Genomic DNA, 20,424 nt, shown 5'->3' with positions numbered 1-20,424 from the left:
CCTGAACATTTTCATGGCTGTTTCAATTCATTGTATACACATCTTTGGAAAATTACATTCTTGTATTGTACAAGAGTCCCTTGCAAATCCACAACTCCACTGCATTCCTTGCAACAAGGGAAGCAATTTGTGGGGAGGACAGAATAATAAGCCTAATCTTTAGCTGTTACTGATTGATTGATTTTTTTTTATTACTGTTACATTATGGACTGTATTAATGTGTTGGCATTTTTTTTTACAATCAGTAATTACTTTTTCATACTGATGTTTAACCTGTCTATATGTGTTCATTCATAAGTAATATGCACTGCAAATGGCCTGTGATATCTGCTAAAGTACTTCTTAGTGATGATGGTAATGAGATCAGATCATCTGACAGTGGCGATTCTCCCAAAAAGGTTCAGTGTCATGTCTCTAACCCCCTGCTCCGCCAGCTCACTGGCCCATCCGGATATCCACTGGCCGCAGCTGCCGTTCTCCCTCTGCGAGGAAGATCTGCATGGCACGGTAGAGCAGGTAGACCCCCATCTCACGTCTCCGTTTGATTGGCCAAGTTGCTACAATCCCATAGTAGTCCCCTCTCTTCTGATTTGTAAGCATCTTTAGGCCTTCGGTCATAAAACACACAAAAGGAAGAGGAGGCAGAGTAAGTGTAGAAACAGCAGAGAAGAAAGAAATGATTGTGGTGAGAATCCATTAATGTAGCGAAAATGTAACTGGCTTTCTACCAAAAATTTTGATTTTTTTTCCATGACAAACACTCCTGGGGCAGGAGTTTGAAGACACAGCTATTACAAGATGACCAATTACTAACCAATGGCATCTACCATGCAGGCCTCACGGGTGTAGGCCTCGACTGGGATGACATTCTGGAAACAGTGCAGAGAGATGACCCCCTGGCTAGCATTCCACACCTGCAGGATGTGCTGCACCTTGGAGCACAGTTTCTAACGCAGAAAGAGCGAGACACGCAGAGAAGTTAAACAGGTCACTGAAATTTTTTCCATTGTGTCATTTGGTGAGCTGTACTTACTGTTGAAACCTTACAGCTGAATTTTCAATGGCCCGAGCATACACTTAATAAAAGCAGTATATTAAGACAAGATCAATCACTGCAAATGAGTTATGTCAATGGTAAGTAAAGTGCTCACTGCAAGCCACGAGACCTGAGATGGTTGGTGGTAATAATGCTGTACATTTTAATAAGCTTAACATTTGGTACTTATTACAGCCGCAGTACCTTAAAAGGATTAAAAATACGTAATCCATTCGGCATGAACTGAAGAGACTAGAATGGAAATAAATCTTGGAAACTGATCATAAGTGATAATATATTTACAACAAAACCCACAGGAACAAAATGTAAATCTAAGTTTAGAGTTAGATGTTACCTTTGAAGTTTTGTCCCCTGTGTAGTAATCCAGTGCTTCATACAGGTGGCTGTATGGCCTAGACCGCTTGCCCTTGCCCACGTAGAAAATGGCACTCACAAAGGTCCGAAAACATTCTGCAGGGCTCATGGACTGACTACGGTATGGCAGGTTCTTTGTAATTCTAATTTAAGAGACAACAGGATTTGAAATAGTGGGGTATAATCTACAAATACAAAAATCGTTTTTGTTTCTTCGAAATCAGTGATTGTGATGCATAGCACATTAGCAAGAGGAAGTGACACATTCTGGCTGACCTGGGGTCAAGGAGCAGGTAGTTGAAGCTGGACTTGATGACGCCCTCACGCCACTTCCTGTTCTGGTCCGGTTGGTCAAACTGATGGTACAGAGCCATCTCGTCATCCAAGCAGTCAGGCACTTTAAAAGTGTGCAGGGCAGCAGCCAGTTCTGTGCTGTGTTCTGCAGACACACACCCAGAGCACCTGAGTATTAGCTATCTGTATTATTGGAGCAGCACTTAAAAAGTAAAGTAAAGTAAAAAGACAATTTAATTCATCATGATAAAGGCCAACTATACATGAAAAACTCAGAGATGCTGAAGATTCTACCTGAGTTGTAATTGACTGGCTGCTGGCTGCTGGGTTCTTGCTGCAGACGGCGCAGTCTCTGGATGTACACTGGACGGGTGCGCCGAGTAATAGGTCCTGGATCTTCTCCCAGCTCCTTCAGCCTGCACCTCAGCTCCTTGTCCGTTAGCCCCTTGGTGTCAGAGGGCGCCTCCTCCTGGGGCTGATAATTCTCCTTCCCCACACTGCACTGCAGGGAGCGCCAGTCATATAGCACGGTGTCCTCACTAGTTGCAGTGCTGGTGTTGGAGCTGCAGCTGATGTTGGCAGTGGGTGGCACGTGACACTCAATCAGCTCGTGGCCTTCCTCAGTGTCAGTGTAGAGGTACTCAACGGGTTCGTCCATGTCCAAAATCAACGGACGCCCTCCGGGGGTGTAGGAGAGGTTTGCCAGCCTTTGGGGCTTGTGGCAGGCGGAGAGCCGACTGATGCTGTATCGTGGGGTGCATCCAGAGGCAGGCGTTGCAGGCGGGTGCTTTTGTGGCTCTGGAGAGGTATAACCGAGGCAGGTTGCTGGTGTCTGTTGAGGGATCAGAGATGAGGACTGATCCGAATGAGTGTCACCAGAGTCCGTGTCGTCTGTGATCAAGGATTCCTCCACTGTTCGCTGAGGACGGCTCACCACCGGAGAAGTCGGGTTGGCATCATCCTTTGCCCCCTCCCTGCTTGAATTGGACACGTCATCTGTTAGAAATTCATTCTCCTCTATGACATTGTTAATGGGGAAGGCTGGCCGGGTCTCCACTCCATCATCCCCAGCAGAGCTAGTAACACTTCCACCAGTTCTTTCCTCCAGGATCACTGTGTCGGCTAAACTTGCAGAGATAGTGGCCGTGTCAGCCACACTGCCAGAGATTATCAGGGTGTCTGCTTGACTGTCGCTCTGATGCGAAGCCTGGTCTCTGCTAGTCCTTAAAGTGGTAGTCTGAGTATCCTCACTACTGGATTCATTCACTGAAAGAGTCGGAGTGCGACAAAGTCCATCTGGCCTTCTGTTGCACGTTCTGCCATTGTTATTCCGGCGGCACAGGCGTGATGGTGTAGGCAAGGTATCTTCAAACAGGGAGGAGGTGGAGAGTGAGGCATGCGGGCTGCCACTGGTTCTCAGGGAGCAGCGGCTCTGTCTGGAACGCGTCCTCCCTGTGACAAAGGGGCTGGGTGTCAGCGGCAGCACAACCACCTTGTCCTCAGGAGCTGGGGTCCTGCTTGCTTTGGAAGAAAGCATGACCTCCCCTGCAGACAGCTCCTCATTGCGTTGCCCTATCTCAACTTGGTCCAGTTGGATGGTGCCTGAAAGCATATTTTCTAGATTCCTCTGTGCCTCTGCATCAGCTTTGTTTAAGGTGGGTTCTGTGTACAGCATTAAGTTATTCATCAGAGCAGGAAGCTCTGCCTCCTTCATGAACACATTAGAAGGGTCCCTGCTTCTATGAATCGGCATGGTTTCTAAACCATGAGGCTCATCCTTATTTGAACAACCCTTGCTTAAGAAATTCTCTGGTAGGTCTTCTCCAACAGCAGAATACAACAAACTCTCTGTTCTCACTGGAAGCAAAGGCAAAGTGGGCTGCTGCGCTGCTGATGTTGTTGGCTGCGAAACAGGGGAGGCTGCTTGGAGAGGATCATCACTGTGTTTGCTCTTCAAGCTCTCTTTCCCTCCATCTTCCAAAGGTAAGTTCTTCCTGTAATGGTGAGAAGGCTCCAAGGCACTGACGTAGGGGTCACTATCACAGCTGCTGTATCGACTAGCCGCGCTGCTGCTGCTGCTACTGGAACTGCAAAGGGGCTGAGCAGGGTCTCCCATTTTATCTAACTTCTCACCACCTTCCTCGTCTTCCCCCCCCTCCTCCATTAGCCAGTTTCCCACTACAGTCTTATCCAAGTCAGGACTAGCACAATCGGTATCCCGGGAGAAGACAAAGACGTGGTCAGGCGAAGTGACATCAATTCCCTGATGATGGTGTAAAGTAGCCATGCGCTCTGAATTGAGAAAGTCTGGGTAATCGGAGAAATCAACTGTGGTGTCTACTGAGGAGTGACTCTCTTGGTGTAGCGACGTCTTGGGAGAATGAGCACTAAACACAGGAAAGTACTCATCGCTATCTTTGAAGCTTACACTTTTGCGGCTGGTGCGGCGTAAGGAACAGGGTGGGTCCAAAGAACGAGGGAAAACATCTGTGGATCTCTGACGGATATCTGACACATCTAGGTCCTCAGACTGCAATGAGCTGCAGTCAGAAAGTGGGACTCCCTCCTGAAGTATGGGCAAAATCGCTGAGGGGGCTCTTGGACCCACTGTTGATATTCGAGTACTCGAGAGCACGGACGGAACACCCCAGTCAGAGTCCACACCCCATTCCTGGGCACGATGCACATGCAGGTCTGCGAGGTCAGACAGCCCTGAGAATCGGGGCCTGCCGTTCATCCCTGACAGGCTCAAACAGGAAGATCGCCGCGTGCTGCTGAGTGGCCCCTCACCAAAGTCACTCAACAGGGACATGTTGACCGATGCCGCACTGCGCTCTCCCACGCTAGAGCGGCAGGAAGTGTCTCTGCTACCCTGGCCACGATAAAAGGCTGTATGGAGAGAGGAAATATGCTTGGGTAAGTGGATGACCAAGCAACATTCAGTAAAATGACTATAGTCAAGAATGTCTTACAGTACTGGAATTGCGGTAGGGCTTCAACCTCAGCTTCTAATGCATCCCGAGAGTGATACTCCTTTAGAAGCTGGGCACATTTGCTGTTTTCCTCTTGCTTTGCCAAATCAAATGGTGTTTTCCCATCCTGACAAAAAACCACCCAAAAACATGCAAGCCTCAGAAATGACTTCCAAGGTATCATCAGTAAAACCTACACTGTGACAGAGCTATGAATGCTTAATAAAACAGACATTCTAGAAATTACAATTAAAGTGGTAATATCTGATTTTTTTTAGAGACAGAAATAATGTTGACCCTTGTTGATGCTGCACTGCTTCATGCTTATTGGTAGCCTGAGTTCAGGAGGCCTGTATCTCCTTAAAACAAAAGTTATTTGCATGCCATAAGATCTTTAAAGCAGTATAAATATGCTGATATTCAGGTAGATATCCCCCAGTATCATAAAAAAAATCCATGGCAGGGTAAGTTCATCATGACTGAATGGGTTACCATGAAAAGGAAAAGAACAGACAAGAAAACCACCAGTGCAGACTCCCTATGCACAATCACTGTAGTACATTAAAGTCGGTTTAGCTCCTTCTAACTCACAAAATTGACAGCAAAAGAAAATACACTTACTGCTTTCTGGTTATTTAAACATATTTGTTAAGAAAAATTTGAGAACCTCTCACCTGGTCTTGTGAGCTTGGGTCCCCTCCATTCTGTAGAAGCAATTTGAGGTTCTGGTAGCAACCCCACAAAGCAGCGATGTGCAGGGGTGTCAGATCCTCCACAGACCTATGAAATAAAAAGGCACTTAGTGTCACGCGGGTCATTTCATTTACCAAAACATGGTCGCTATCCATACAACGACACGGAGGGAAATAGCTGCAAACCCCGAATCGCATTGTTAAAGCAGGCTTCTCGCTAGCAACTTCATATGCGACTGTGAGACCTACCTGACATTGGGGTCAGCTCCGTGTTGCAAAAGAAGCTTAAGACATCGAATTCGCTTCTCTGTCTCCTTGCCGACAGCTAAATGAACAGCCGCTACACCTTTGCGAAGGATCAGGTTGGGATTTGCACCTTGCAAAAGAAGCGCCTCCACAGTCCTGCACAGAAAAAACACAACATTGACAGTGCTCTCCTGACTACAAAAGGAGGTCAGTGTAAGTTTTCAAAATGTACTCGTGGTGTACAGTGTTTCACTTTTGGAAAATCGAATGCACTTACGAATGCAAGACCGAAATTTTAACATACGTTAACGTTAGCTTCTAAGGATCCCAGGTCGCCACGATCGGCAAACATGCCCAGCAGGCAGGGAAATAGCAAACATAGCTAGCTTGAGCTCAGCCAGTTGGCCAAATTCTTTCGCTACCTTTGTTTAGCTTTACTTAAGGATAGATAGCTACAGACGGGCTTGATAGGTGAAACACTGCAAGCTGAACCAAACAAATCAAGTGATATTACCTTGGTTCTCCGTCACTCACGGCCTTGCATAGTTGCGACGCTAGATTCCTCTTGTGCGGATACATATCTAGCTCCTTTTTGTGAATGGATAGGTAAACTGGCTAATGTTGTTGTTATTATTATGATTTCGCTCAGTGCAATGCAACATCCTTGTCAATTTTTGTTGTTTCGATTGTTTATGAACTCAGTGTTATACCTGCCACGGATTTAAATGTGGTTTCATAATAATACTCTAAAATGAGTACTGCTGAGGCATTGTTTTGTTGGCCATCTTAAATTACGTCCCCCTTTTCTATTAAAATTCCCTCCAAGTTTACCGACCGCCTCTTCCGTCCCCAATAGCCCGCCCATGCATAGTGCTCATTGGCTCCATTCAAGACCATCTACTCCGCGATTACCAATACCGTGCCGTAAGAATTACAACTTCCGACTTTGGTGCGCTTCCTTGTGAACGGAAAAGAGGGTGGTTATGGAGCGTTCTTCGATCGGTAACATGCTAGCCAGGCCTAGCAAGCAAGCCACTATTTGCAATCATTGGTTATATCCTTTTAAAATAAAAATATTTTGTCTAACTACAGACACGCAAACGTTTGTGCAGATTTTCAACTCGCCATATTTTGCCTGCCGAAATTAAATGCAGTTCATTGGCGATGCACACTGAAAGTTGAAATATTTGGTAATTAGTGCCTCTAGTGGTTACAAGGTGCACTAACATGAAAGACCTGCCCTCTCCGGAGCCAGGATAAGGGCAAGACTTTGTCTGCTAGATAGAGTATATATATATATATATATATATATATATATATAAAAAAAAAAACAGAGACAACAGATTTCATATGTAAAACATTTATTGTATAACGTTGTATAAAATTTCTTCCAACATAAATGTTATAACAAATATGGAAGAAAGACAAAAAAAAAAAAAAAAAAACTTTTGGCATGCACCCACCCTAGTTCTCATAGTAATGATAAAGTTTAGGTTTTTTAAAATTAAAAATTTCAAAAGTTCTTATTTCACAATTCCAATGTGGCTCAAGTAAATATGGAGATGTAATATTAATGCACATGATTTTGTGCATTTCATAAAATCTGATTTGAATTTCAATTACAGTAAAAAAAAGCACCCCTTACAAATTCATAATTCACGTTTTCTACCACTATGGTATTCCACATTTTGTAAGGCCTATATGTGGGCAACTTGATTCCCAAGCAAAACAGCATTTGTAAAATTCACTCACATTTAGACAAACCCGAAGAACAATTTGTCAGTGTAATGTACTAATTAAACAGTGCATGTAACAATGAGTTAACCATTTAAAAGCTTATTCAAATTCTTCAGTGATAACCTGGTTGTTGCAGCTCTGTACACATCACATTACAATTAAGCAATGTGCACAGAAGTCACAGTTTCCAAATGATTCACAATTTTATGTTTCCATATGTACCTGTGTGGAACAGGATGAAATCTGAGAGATGCATCAATCCCAATTTCAGAAACTGTTCCTTCAGTGAATAAAACACTGAGGTATACCTTGTTTAGTTAACCAAACACTTCTCTCCAGAAATGTCAAAATGCTGTACTGAAGAAAACTTCTTTAAAACCATACTCAATTTAAACACTCCATGCCATCTGAAGGCATTTCAATGAACTGTTTTGACCTAAACTTTACCATCTTTTGAGAACCATTCACAAAAATACCCACTTTTATGTAAACACATTTTTGATATACTATAATTCTATTGAAGATTTAAGAATAATGCAAAGCATTGCATTTGAAGACATACAAAAATTCTGTTTCCCAGGCCAATATTGGAATTACGAAAGTAAGGAGGCTGCATTGCACCCGATTTACTATTAAAAGGTTTTATATTCTTAAATTTACCTGCAAGTTAATAAATAGACAGATTAATCCAATTCTATTTCTCTTTAAAGGAACAATAATGGTCATGTTAACATGCAGCCTCCTGAGGATGAAACATACAATGATAAAAATACAATACCAGAAAATTTCTTTAATTTTCAAACCCGAGATTCTTCCTAAGAGTTCTTGTTTTTTTTCCTGCAAATAGGGTCAGAGGCCTCAAACATACAGGCAATCACTTTGACTGACACAGCTATGTTTGCCAGTCTGTGAAATTCATACATTGTTTTCTTTGGACAATGAAAGAATACAATCATGCCTCAGTATGTGCCACATCCCCACTTTAGCTACTCTAACATTGTTCAATAAAATTTTATATGGAAATATTGCCCTTCATTGTTTCTTTACTAAACCCCTGGCACAACCATACATTCAGTAGATGCTGAACTAGAGAGATAAGTTAAAACTAGATCTTAGTTGCATGATCTTGCCCATGACAATTATAGCCGCATTTTCATTATTTCTGAAAAAATATTCTGTGTATATTTAGTTGTCTGAGAAACATAATTTTACATTTACAAAGATATATAAATTCATGATTGATTATAATTGAAAATGCACTAGCATAAGCATAAACAGGGTGGAAACATACATTTACCTGGGTCTTCCTCCCTAAAATATACAATCGTGTCAAGTTAAGTTTAGATGCTCAAAAAGCCAATCTATTTTTATGTTGTGTACTTCATAAATTAATCATAGATAATACTGGCCTGTCAAACAGGATGGAGGACAACCTGTTAAACAAGATTTGGTATATGTGTGTACCACACTGTATATACGTAAATGACCTTTATTCATTGTTTTATCTGCATTTTGACCAAAAAAACAGGGTGTTAAATATATTGAAGGTATAAATTCATCATACAGACAAGTTGGGCTGCCTTGGTCATGTAAACTTTCTATCTATTAAAAAAATGCCAACGACTACCTTGCATATCCTTTTATATTATACCCATGCATTTACTCCCATGGATAATTATGAAGTACGAAGGAAAACCTGTCATCTTTGGCATTACTAGTGTCCCATCTGTGCTTACATGTACAGATGTTTCCAGCAAGATATTATATTTCACTGTAGCAAAGATTTAAACATACTTCAAGTTCTACCTCAACACTCACTGTTTAAAATGCTTTACTCATCCATAAGGAGTCATCCATGGAGTCACTGTCATTTTGTGTGCATTTGCACTGGGATTGCCAAGCATATGTTAACTCTTTCATGAAACAAAGCACTGGGAGCACTGAATGACTTAATAGCCTCAGCTAAATCCACATATTTAACATCTGGCACTCACCAGCCTCACTGGAGCTGCACCCTGGCTTTTCCACCCTGTTTATTTGATCTGCGAAGCCAGTCTAATAAGACACTACAATAGCTTCTATGTAATGGCTGTCAGTTACAAAGCCCATTAAATTTAACTAAGCCACCGTTTAAAACTCTCCCAGAAACTGCAGTTTCTGCAATTGCTCTGGATATGACAGCAGCCATTTAACAATGAAGCTCTCATAATCATGATCCTAGAATACCACAAATGTGACCACATGTTTTATCCCTGAAATGATGCTGCCTTCCAACTTGAACGTGTAAGTAAATTTACTGTTGCATTATTGATAGTTGTCATCCATTTCCAGATTGCTAACAGTCAAAATGCCTTGCAATGCAGCAGTAGCATACTTAACATACTTGAGACACAAGCATGTGCTCATTACCAATTGACGTTTATAATAAAAATGACCTTGAAGACAGCTTAGTTACACTAACGCTCCTGTTCTGGCCCCAGGTGACTGGGAGATTTAACACCACACATTTTTGCATTTCATGTTGGTTCTTGAACGAGAACTCTTGAGGACAGATGTGTCCATACTGTGTAGAAAGTTTGGCCATTTCATTCAGTCCATATGCTGTTCTGCTTCAGATGTTTGGAGGGGTAGGGGGGTGTGATTATGATTATGCACATGTTAAAAACTAGGTCCATTTAAAAATCTAGGCAGATTCATTTGGTTTGAAAATAAAAGGATCTTAAAAGATCCCCAAAACTGAATAAAAGACTGACATGTACAAAAATATTTAGGTGGCTCTAGAAAAAAATGGAATTGTAGAAAAAGAAATACTGACGATCTATCTTCACATAATTGAACATTCTCTGGATGCTGTCTTTGGATCTCCCTGCAAAGAAAATGACATAATTAAATGAACAATTAAATGAACGAAAACATTTTCATACAAGCATGAATATTTTGTTAAATGAAGCGATTTATCCCATGAGGAAATGCAAACATAGCACGACAATGTTTCTGAAATCTTCACTACACAGTGCACATGCTTACTTGGGCATGTGCGCTTACAAGAACCACACATGTTGGTGATTCCTAACTGATGTGTAGATTACTGGCACTGTGTGACCCACAATGCCTTGGAGCAGTCAATGTCCTTGAATTAAAACATGAATTTGACTTGTGAATTATTTTTTAGTGTTCACCATGATAATTGGCACTGTAGTGCCTTGCAGGTTTGCATATTTTCATGAGGCCTTCTTAGGTCGTGATATAATCACATTGTCTGCTGTATAATGGCCAATTTTTCCACCTGCTTTTCTTTCAATGGCTGTAAAACTGAGATAAGTCAAGGTGGCAGCATTTTTCATCTGTGGAAAGCATCCTTTTTATTCCTGTCATGTGGACGGGCATCCACAGTTTTGTCAAAATATTTTAGGTGCTAAGTGTTTTGGTAATTATCATAAGACATATGCTGTATAAATTTTTTCATTAATTATGCACCATTAAGTGCTGTATTACATATTGCAATGCCACAATTTGATTCTTACACACACATTGCTGGATTCTTTCAGGCTGAGTTTTTAAAACAGTGTTTCACAGGAACATGAATACAAAAATGATTCTGTCCCTGTATTTTTGGTTAATATATTCAGGTGATTCTAATGTAAGTATTTCTTGCACTGTGATATGATTGTTCAGATAGCACACTGATCAGGTTGGGATGCACATCTACGGGAAGCCTTACCTGCTGATGGAAAAGATCCTCTTCCCCAAAGTCTGCATCCTCTTCATCTTCATTCTCCACTTCCACTACAGTTTTAGAGACAGTCCTCTTGGCCACCTCCTGGACAGTGCAGAAATGGGAGGGGCATAACATAATGCCACTAGTGCTTGTTTTCATGGCACTGCTTACAATTTTTTTTTACATGAAACCAAGCAAAACTGGTTGAAAGGATACAATTTGAGTGCACCAGAAAACAGAACAGGAGCACTACTCTCCTTTTTTAAGCATGGGCTGTCATTATTGGTCATTACCTCTCCATCAGAGTTGACTAAGGTGGTTAGGATGTCATCTCCCGTGCCCCATGAGCTCTGGCTTTTCCACAGCAGGTCAGTGGGGGGGCTGTGAGACACTCCAGCATCCGCACTCCAGACCTGGAGAATTAGAGGATCACTCTGGTTTGACTGGAACACAGATCTACATGTAACGGTGCAGACTGGTCAGGGAAACAATGATTGTAGATTCAAATCCCAGGTGGGACAGTGCTACTGTACCCTTGTGCATGGTACTTAATATGAATGGCAACAAAAGCCTAAATATTTTAAAAGATATAATATATATTATATATCTTATATATATAATATATATATAAGATGTAAAATGTAAAATGTAAATAATGAAGGTCTCCACAGGTAAGGGCACTGATGAAGCAAATAAATACTGATGATAACATACATTAACAAATGGAAGAGTCACAGCAATGGTAGGTTACCTCATACCAAGTTTGCTTACCGTGACAGTCTGGCCAGCCTTAAGGACATATTTAGGAGTGAATTTGTAGGCAATTTCTTCTCCATCACCAATCTGCCTTTTCAGTCTCCAGTTGCCAAGAGGCTGATCCTGCACAAACAAATAATTTAAGGGAAAGGTTAAAAATTGCCTTAATTCCACAATATTTAATTACAACATGTCACTCCCATTAGCTATGAAAATGCAATGCACATGCGCTTCAACAGCAGCAGTGACAGTTTGGTGGCACTTTTCTCACGAGACGCTGCTGTACCTTCTCAGCGGTGTTCTTCAGGGTCACCGACTTGCCCTCCAGATCGATCTCCTCGATGGTGATGCTGCCCGTGGCCTCAGCCTCCTGACTGATGTGGACCTCGGGCTGACTGACAGTCTTGGCTTCCTCCACCTCCACACGCTTTCTCTTAGCGCGAGAGGAGCGCGATGAGCTGCTGCTGGTGGTGGCACGGGACATTGTGACCCGGGAGGGGCTGGGGGACAGTTTCAACCTGGGGAAGACACAGAGAAGGGACAGGTCACTCTTCTAATGCTCTCATCTGTCTGACCAGTTGGATTTAATTCAAACCTTAATTACTGTTTTACAGTCCTGTCTTCAGACTCTGCCTCTGGCTCTGCTGAGCTGATTGACTAGTTTTTCCTTTCTGCTCCAGTTCATTTCCTTCCCCCTGGACTCTCGACACTAACCCTGATGCTTTTCCAATCTAATGCTTTCCGTTTCATGCACTGAACCCCAAAACAAAAAAAAACAATGAACTCAGGAAACTTCAGACAAGCAGGTACATGCATTGATATCATACTGTCACCACAATAAAACTACTGTAAAGAATAAAATGGCCATTTTATTTATTATTAATACAGAAAACAAACATACACATTTAAGCAAGACTGCACAAGCAGAGTAGAGCCACAGGTTTCAAGAATTTGTTGCACATACAAAAGAGTTCTGAAAAGCTCACACATGCCCTAAGGAATTTGTGCTATTTAACCAGGTGGGTCCACCCAGGGTCCCTTAAAAAAATTTTTCGCACCTACCATCTTCCACTGACGGGAAATCAGAAATAACTGACAGCTGCTCCATTCTGGTATGGAACTACTGAAAATATTCAGTTACCATAAGCAAAAGGTATGACTGACATTAGTCTTCACTCACCTGTCCTCCTCTCCCTCCAGCAACTTCCTGTAGGCGTTGATCTCCATGTCGAGGGCCAACTTGACATCCAGTAGCTCCTGATACTCATTGAGCTGCTGCTGCATGCAGTCCCTCATCTCTGCCATCTCCCGCTCCTTAGCGTCCAGCTGCCGGCGGTACTTATCCCTGTCACTGGCCAGCATGTCCTCCAGCTCACGAATACGCTCCTCCGCTGCGCTGGCCTAAACACACACACACACACACACACACACACACACACACAGAAACACACACACACACACACACACACAGCTTAGTTGATGCTTGCAGTCACCTATGCAGTCCAAAAGTAACTTCTTTAGGGCTGTGATGGGATTTGTTTAATTAATGTAAGTGATTGGATTAATATATTTCTCTATACTGTAGCTACAATTACAAAAAAAAAAAAAGAAAAAAAATCAGGAAGTAGCGCAAATTCCTACAGTAACATCCAATGGTATTTGAACCTGCAGGTGCTCTGCTGTAGTAAGTGTCTGGTGTGGTATGAAAGCGAGCTGCAGGTGTACCTGTTTCTGCAGGGCTGACAGCTGGTAGCCGAGGCTCTCAATCCGCATGTGCGCCTCCCGCAGCTCCTCGCGAGCTGTGCTCACTGCCTTGTCATTGAGGTCAGACGACACCTTGGCGTTCTCCAGCTGGAAGGGGGGGGGAGACAAGAACCATTACACACACACACACACACACACACACACACACACACACACACACACACACATACACACATACACACATACACACATACACACACACACACACACACACACACACACACACACACACACACACACACACACAGGATTGATTTGCTCTCTGATGTGCATGTACTGTCAACATTCATGCTGGTCCAAAAGCATCATTTCACTGTGCAGTCTGTACTGAATCACTAAATGTAAAATTAGTGATATTTAGAATAACTTGCTTCTGTATGTTTGTTGTTGAGTATTTCTATCAAAATGACACAGCACACTATAATCATCTTGCTCTTGAGATGGTGTACTGCATAAAGCGTAAAGCAAAAAAAAAAGCATGACTTGCTCTATGAAATTCACGCCCAAAATTCACACCCAAAACATTCCCATATGTAAATCTTAGATTTCATCGTATTACCTCATCCTGATATGCATGACTTATGGATGACAAATACAAATCACTCCTGTTTTATCACACTGCTAAAGCCAACTTTAATGATAACATGCCTAATGATAACTAAAAAAAAAAAAGGACAGAACAGTTAGTTGCACAATTCCTTACCCATCTCCAAGTCAAATACTGATGATTTATCAAGGATGTAGTTTAAAAGATGTGCCCCTACGCGCCATACCTTAGCCTGGAAAGTGTGCTCCAGCTCCTCCTTATAGATGGACACTTGCTCATCATGCTGTTTGCGCAGGTCCTGCAGGGCCTGTGCCAGCTTGAACTCATATTCCTGCTGCATTCCGCTGTCCACCTCCACCATTCGCTTCTCATGGCGACGCCTGGTCTCGCGTACCTCCTACACAGCGACAATTTACCTGAATAGCTCAATCACACCCACAAGCACGATGAAAGCCAGCCGATGACCCCCTTTTCAATTTTTTAAATGGGGGAATCTGCAGAGTACAGAATTTTGACCACAGCAAATAATTCCATTTAACAAATTACAGAAAACTTGACTGTGATCAGAAAAACAGGCCAGCTCCCAGCTAAGTACATAGCTTATCCACTTTTTATATGATGACTATGCAGTATATAAGAATCACTTAAAATTCAGAAATAGATTGTTTAAATATTTAGAATTTGGTGACAGTCAGTGGGGACCTTCCCTTCACGGCTGGCAGCAGCAAAAGTAGTGGTGGTAGTGGTAGCTATGGTTTCTGGCTGTAGTTCAATGATATTTAATGGTCTGTTACATCAGGTTGCGTGACTTGCTTCACAGAAATAACATAACTGAATTTTAATATAAATACAGGATTTCACTAGGAAAAACTTCTCCCTTTTCATAGTTGTCACCTGGGTGGTGTCCTACGCTTGAGACAATACCCCTATTATATGCCCCCATCATCAACATGAATGAGAATTACCACAGTTTAGACACAAACCTCCTCAAACATGCTCTTCCTGAAATGCAGCTCCTCTGACAAACTCTGACAGCGGTTCTCCAGGTCCACTCTCATCAAAGTCTCTGCCTCCAGCTGCTTCTTGGCCACCGCATGGGCATCCTCAGCCTGTTGAAATGTAACATCACAACCTTAAATAAAACTGCCAAATGAGTCACCTTCCCCCAAGCTTTACACATAACCTGCCTTCTGTTCAGCGGCTCTACATGCGTCAGTAATTTTTTCCATTTTCTAATGCGCTTAGCCAAAAACAGTAAGGACCATGAAAGTATCTGCTAGCTCTTAGGGTGGGTAATTACATGCCCTGCTTCTCTGGTGCTGTTCCGCACCTCTGCAATAATTTTTTCTTCCACTGCTGCATTTACATGGATTCACACTGAGAACCTCAACAGAGTCTGACACATCCAAACCTTAGAAAGCTGTGCTTTCAGGTCAGCAACTTCAGCCTCCAGTGCTCCATTCTGGCTCAATGCAGTGTTAAGTGCAGCCTCACTCTTGTTGTACAGAGACTCCAGCTCCTTAATGCGAGCCTGAGCAATGGCCAGGTCCCCATCTCTTTTCTTCAAGCTGGAAGAGATGAGAGAAAAAGCACATACAAGTGCCAATGACTCACTGCGTCAATGCCAAAGACATCAGTGCAGGGGCTTTACAGCAGTGAAGAAATTCAGGTGCCTCTAAATCTGTCACATGCTCTTTTGAAATGACTGCGCAAGTCACCACATCCTCTAACTCACTTTAAACCATGTAGAGCCTGGCATAATGCACCCACACAAGGTCAAACAATTATTGTTGTCTTTCGTATTTTACTTGTTTTCATTAACTGAACCTGTGAGTGGGAGCTGTGGGCTTTTAACCTTGTCCTTTAAATGTGGTCACCGTCTTACTCTACCCTGTAAATACCTGTCTAAAGACTGTAATAAGCACCCTGCTGTTCTCCATGTCCCTTCATTCCAGAAATTCTCATGAAGTGCCAATCGCAATAATCAATATTTATATTGTAGCCCCACTTCATATGTGTAAGTGTATTTAAATATACAAAAATGTATACAAGTATAACCATCACGAGTATTTTCCCATTTTTGTGAAATTCCTTTACATTTAAAATTTAATTTTGGAACTAACACTACTTCTATGGGAAAACAGAATTAGTGGACAACAATACAACTTCTGGCAAGGCTTCTAGTGAAATGCTGTGCAGTAAAAGCAGCTACCGCCTATATGCATCTTTCTGATGCATTACTGTTCCCTTTTGCAAGCATACATCTGAACAGCTGCACTTCAAGCTGCACTTCCTGTCTGCAGAGGTTCCCTAGCAACAAAATAAACAGTGGCAAACAGTCATGCCTCCGTCTAAAAACCTGTTAATTAACGTGCCCTATATTAGATTTTAAATGCATTACTGCAGGTTTACTGCTGTCTAACTCTTTCAGAAAATTTTAATAACTTTACATCCAACCTCTCCACAAGACCAGTCTGGTTTAATCTGAAACCTGAATACCCTTCAACACACCTGTTTATACCACCATTTCATTAAGAATGAATGGGGTAGGATCAGAGCCAAGGTCAGGATAACCCATACCAGGTTCAACTTTGAGGCGGTAATACCACAGCTTTACACTGACACTGTTGAGAGGTATACAGCAACTTCATTTCAATTTAAGAAAGCCTCCAAAACTATATAGATGATTCACATTCCAAACCACTTCCTCATCTCCCACTTCTCTCAGGAAATGATTACTTTCAGAATAAAACAGTGATTACATGCAGTAAATCAGGAGTCTCTGAAACACATTAAAGCATCAATGAAAACAATGAAATCTATATCCACATTCAAAACGTGCAGTTCACAATAGCACCATTGTAAAACCACTACTTGATGTACGGAAGAACGTATGAAGCAAAATTAAGAATGTTTGCACATAAAGCCATTATTTTTGTAAAACGTTTGGTTTCATGCACTCATTCAACAGTGGTGTAATTGGAAAGAAACCACCAGGCCATAGGTGTGTTCCTACTTTATTCAATTATCTATTAACATTACTTGCCTGTGGACAGTGATTCCTGGGTATCAAATAAAAGTCAATGTAGTGTTAAGGTTATATCACTGGACATGTTAACACCTCGCACACGAGTTATCTTTACTCACTCCTGAGGCACAGCAAGGGTAAATGATATACCCAATTCTGGCCCTCATTCCAAAAGCAGCAGGGGGAAAACGAATGGACTAAAACACTATCTCACATACCAAGATCAAATACCCTAACAGCAAGGGTTACTCACTTCCTGTTGGCTTCCTCCAGCTCAGCATTGGCCTTTCCCAGGTCAATCTGCAATCTGGCTCTCTCCCGCGCAGTCTCATCCAGGACACGACGAGCATCCGCTAGCTCCGCCTCATACAAAGCCTTAATCCCCGTCACCTGGAGGGAGGGAACAGAGCCATCAGTCAAATATCATGTCCAGGCTTTCTCACTACCAAGCCCCACCCCTCATTCACCTAGGGTGTGGTTCACATTTCCCAGACACCAGCAGCTGGTTATACACTGAGGATTCATTCCCCTTAAAGCCTCTTAATAAAACAAGAGGATCAGGAATTTTAGGGCCAGCCTTTTTCTTTACCTTAAAGGACAAAGAGAAATGGGATTGTTTTATTAGTCAGCTAGTGACATGAAGACCAACTTTGTCAGTAATGTCTAAAATTCAACTTTGATTCCATCAAATTTACACTCACATCTCATGGTTGGAGGCACACAACCTTTCCCTTAAATCCAAAATAAAGTTTTCATGAAGACATTGCATGCTTGGAAGGACACTTACGTTAAAATCTCACTTGTTACGACTGAAGATATAAAGCTTATGAATGAAGTCATTCTGATCTTTGACCTTAAATATGGTAACAATGGGACATCAACGTAAAACATCACATACTTGGTGTATTTAAATGATTAGTGATCTTTACAAATAAGGAACTAATGGCTGATGCTTCTGATAAAGAGAGCAACTGGCTTCCAGCAACTAGCAGCATCGAGTCATCAAGGATGCAAGTTCCCTGGTAAATGCACGCTTTTACAAAATGCACAGAGTGCAACAGCAACAGCAACTCATGATGGCTGATCTGCTGTCCATTTTACATCTATCCGGATAAAATTTTTATATATATGCATGCATTTGGGCTTGTTTAACAGTCCAAGATTCAAATTTTGAATAATGCCACCCCCCTCTGGCACTGTGCCTTTCCATGGCTGAGGCAGTGTAACAATAACCTAAAGCCAGCCCTCTCCACTACTGGAAAGTGGGTTGGGTCTCTGGTCGCTGTTTTTACAGTTTGGCGTCTGTCCACATAGTGATCCCAGACTCTGGAGGCCAGAGAATGTGCTGAAGTTCTTCATTTTAGTGAGTTTCCAACACTATTTCTTAGGCCACACCATGAGACATGAGAAAATGAGAACGCTTGAAAGAAATTGGCTACGTTTCCGTAAGAAACATTTTCTGTAACATATTATTACTAGCAAATGAATAATTCCAAAGTATGAAAACGAACATGTCTAAAAAGGTTCGTGCTATTATTTGTAAACAGGTACTAAACACAAAATGCTAGCTGCACACAAGACCCTATACCCCACCACGTCTAGGCATCAGATGGCAGCATTAAGTAGGCTCCCCGCCTTGTGCAAAGACAGTAGCGGCAGATACAAAACAGTAATATGACATGAGAAAAAAATCACAGTTAGCCAAAGTTACTGCTCAACATTTGCTCAGCTACAATGAACACGAAATTCTGAATGAAAGACAGTGGGACCATGCAAACGGAACGTTGCCAAGCTATACCGTTTGCGATGTGTGGATTACCTACACTGATTGCTCAATTCCAGAACGTTGAAATAATCTTAATCTCTGTGTGACTGGTAGTTTCCAAACGTATTCTGTCTACTGTTTAGTTGCAAAGGTAGCCGCGTTATCTGTAATGAACTGGAGTGGCGTAACATTTCACACGAAAATAGTAATAGGCAGACCTGTCGCTAGCTAGACAGACAGCTATCGCACAAGCTAAACAGTCTCGCATCAAACCTTGCTTCGGGTAAGTGTCAATTAACATTATGCCGCGCAATTTTAAATCGTGCCGGTAACTGCCCTTTACAAAACAGCTAACGTTAGATAGGTTACTCATTTAGCGCCGGGTTAGCATTCTGCGGACATTCAAAACAAAGCTGGCTGGCTAACTAACTTAAGAGAAGTTGGCTAACGTTCGCTAACTGGTTAAACAATGACAGCGAGCAAGTTAAGGAGGGAGGTAGCTAGCCTGCAAGCGAAACAGACATGGTTAGCTTCCTTAGAAAAAACGATCTATCTAACCCCACTCATCTTAGCTAGACTACCTGCTATGTTGACCACCCTTCCAGGTAGGTATAGCAGGCTAACTACTATCCTAAACAACACAACTAACTAATGAATCTAAGCAAGAAACGGCGGTCGGCGAGGACAGACGGTGGTGCACAGGAATTAACAAAAGTAGCTAATTAGATACCTCTCGGGTAGTGACCTCCTCCTTCTCAGAGACTTTCACCATGAGACGGTCATTTTCCAATTCCAATGCCCGCACACGGTCGATGTAGACAGCCAATCTATCATTTAAATGCCGCAATTCCTCCTTCTCTTGCAGGCGCGAGATGCGCGTTGGAGAGAGCGGGGTGGTCGCTGCCGCCCGAGTTGTCTCGGCGGCTGAGCGGCTGGGGGTTGCTGTCGCCATCACAAATTTTTAAATTAGATAAATCTCTCTATAAATCACTGCTGTACTTCCAACAAAGTAAACTAAAGTATGCACCAGCCCTATATCTATTTGACTACAAAAATCGTAAGTATTCGTACAATTTTAATTCATTCACAACACGCTTGCTAAATGTAGGAAACCTGGAATCTCCGCCCGTATGGTATACATTCCATCTACTATCTTTGAAAGAGCTTGCCAAAGCAAGATGGCGGATACTCACGCAGCCCGCGCCAAAATGCGTGCTTCACTGTATTCTGGTAGTTGTAGTCCACCACTACCGTAAAACTAGATATAGAATCAGCGTACACGTCCACATTCAAAGTAACTGGTAGTGCAATAAATGGTTTAAAATGGAAAATGTTTTCACAAACTGCAATAGGTCTACAACACATATTTCTTTAAATATAGCGCCACCCATGTTAAATGTATTAAAATTGGTAGCAACGATTGTAAAGAAGTCTCCGTAGATACGTTAATCGTTCATACTGTTCTACCCAAAGATGATTTCGAACATAAAATAA

The 20,424-nt window shown here is 42.2% G+C and overlaps 1 protein-coding gene across 1 annotated transcript; it reads right to left on the bottom strand.

Moving 5' to 3' along the window:
- Nucleotides 1–9,125: 9,125 nt before the first annotated feature.
- lmnb2 (lamin B2) lies at nt 9,126–20,068 on the bottom strand. The gene is made up of 12 exons (XM_036520958.1): nt 19,661–20,068; nt 17,419–17,555; nt 15,549–15,705; nt 15,121–15,246; nt 14,364–14,534; nt 13,552–13,677; nt 13,007–13,227; nt 12,113–12,344; nt 11,842–11,949; nt 11,364–11,483; nt 11,074–11,172; nt 9,126–10,218 (listed from the first exon to the last, which is right to left on the bottom strand). The coding sequence occupies exons 1-12, from the start codon at nt 19,880–19,882 to the stop codon at nt 10,177–10,179; spliced, it is 1,761 nt and encodes a 586-aa protein (XP_036376851.1). The 5' UTR covers nt 19,883–20,068; the 3' UTR covers nt 9,126–10,176.
- Nucleotides 20,069–20,424: the final 356 nt, after the last annotated feature.

This window comes from Megalops cyprinoides, chromosome 2, assembly GCF_013368585.1.
Source record: "Megalops cyprinoides isolate fMegCyp1 chromosome 2, fMegCyp1.pri, whole genome shotgun sequence".
Taxonomy (NCBI): Eukaryota; Metazoa; Chordata; class Actinopteri; order Elopiformes; family Megalopidae; genus Megalops; species Megalops cyprinoides.
The sequence above is the reverse complement of the archived record's forward strand: the minus strand, read 5'-3'. Positions and strand labels throughout refer to the sequence as shown.

Excerpts from the sequence above, each read along its gene's own strand:
- lmnb2 (XM_036520958.1), bottom strand. The coding sequence starts at position 19,882 with ATGGCGACAGCAACCCCCAGCCGCTCAGCCGCCGAGACAACTCGGGCG. Across the intron at positions 13,228-13,551 it reads TGTCAGCCCTGCAGAAACAG|GCCAGCGCAGCGGAGGAGCG; the intron begins GTACACCTGCAG and ends GTGTGTGTTTAG. Across the intron at positions 12,345-13,006 it reads CTGGAGGGAGAGGAGGACAG|GTTGAAACTGTCCCCCAGCC; the intron begins GTGAGTGAAGAC and ends TGTCTTCCCCAG.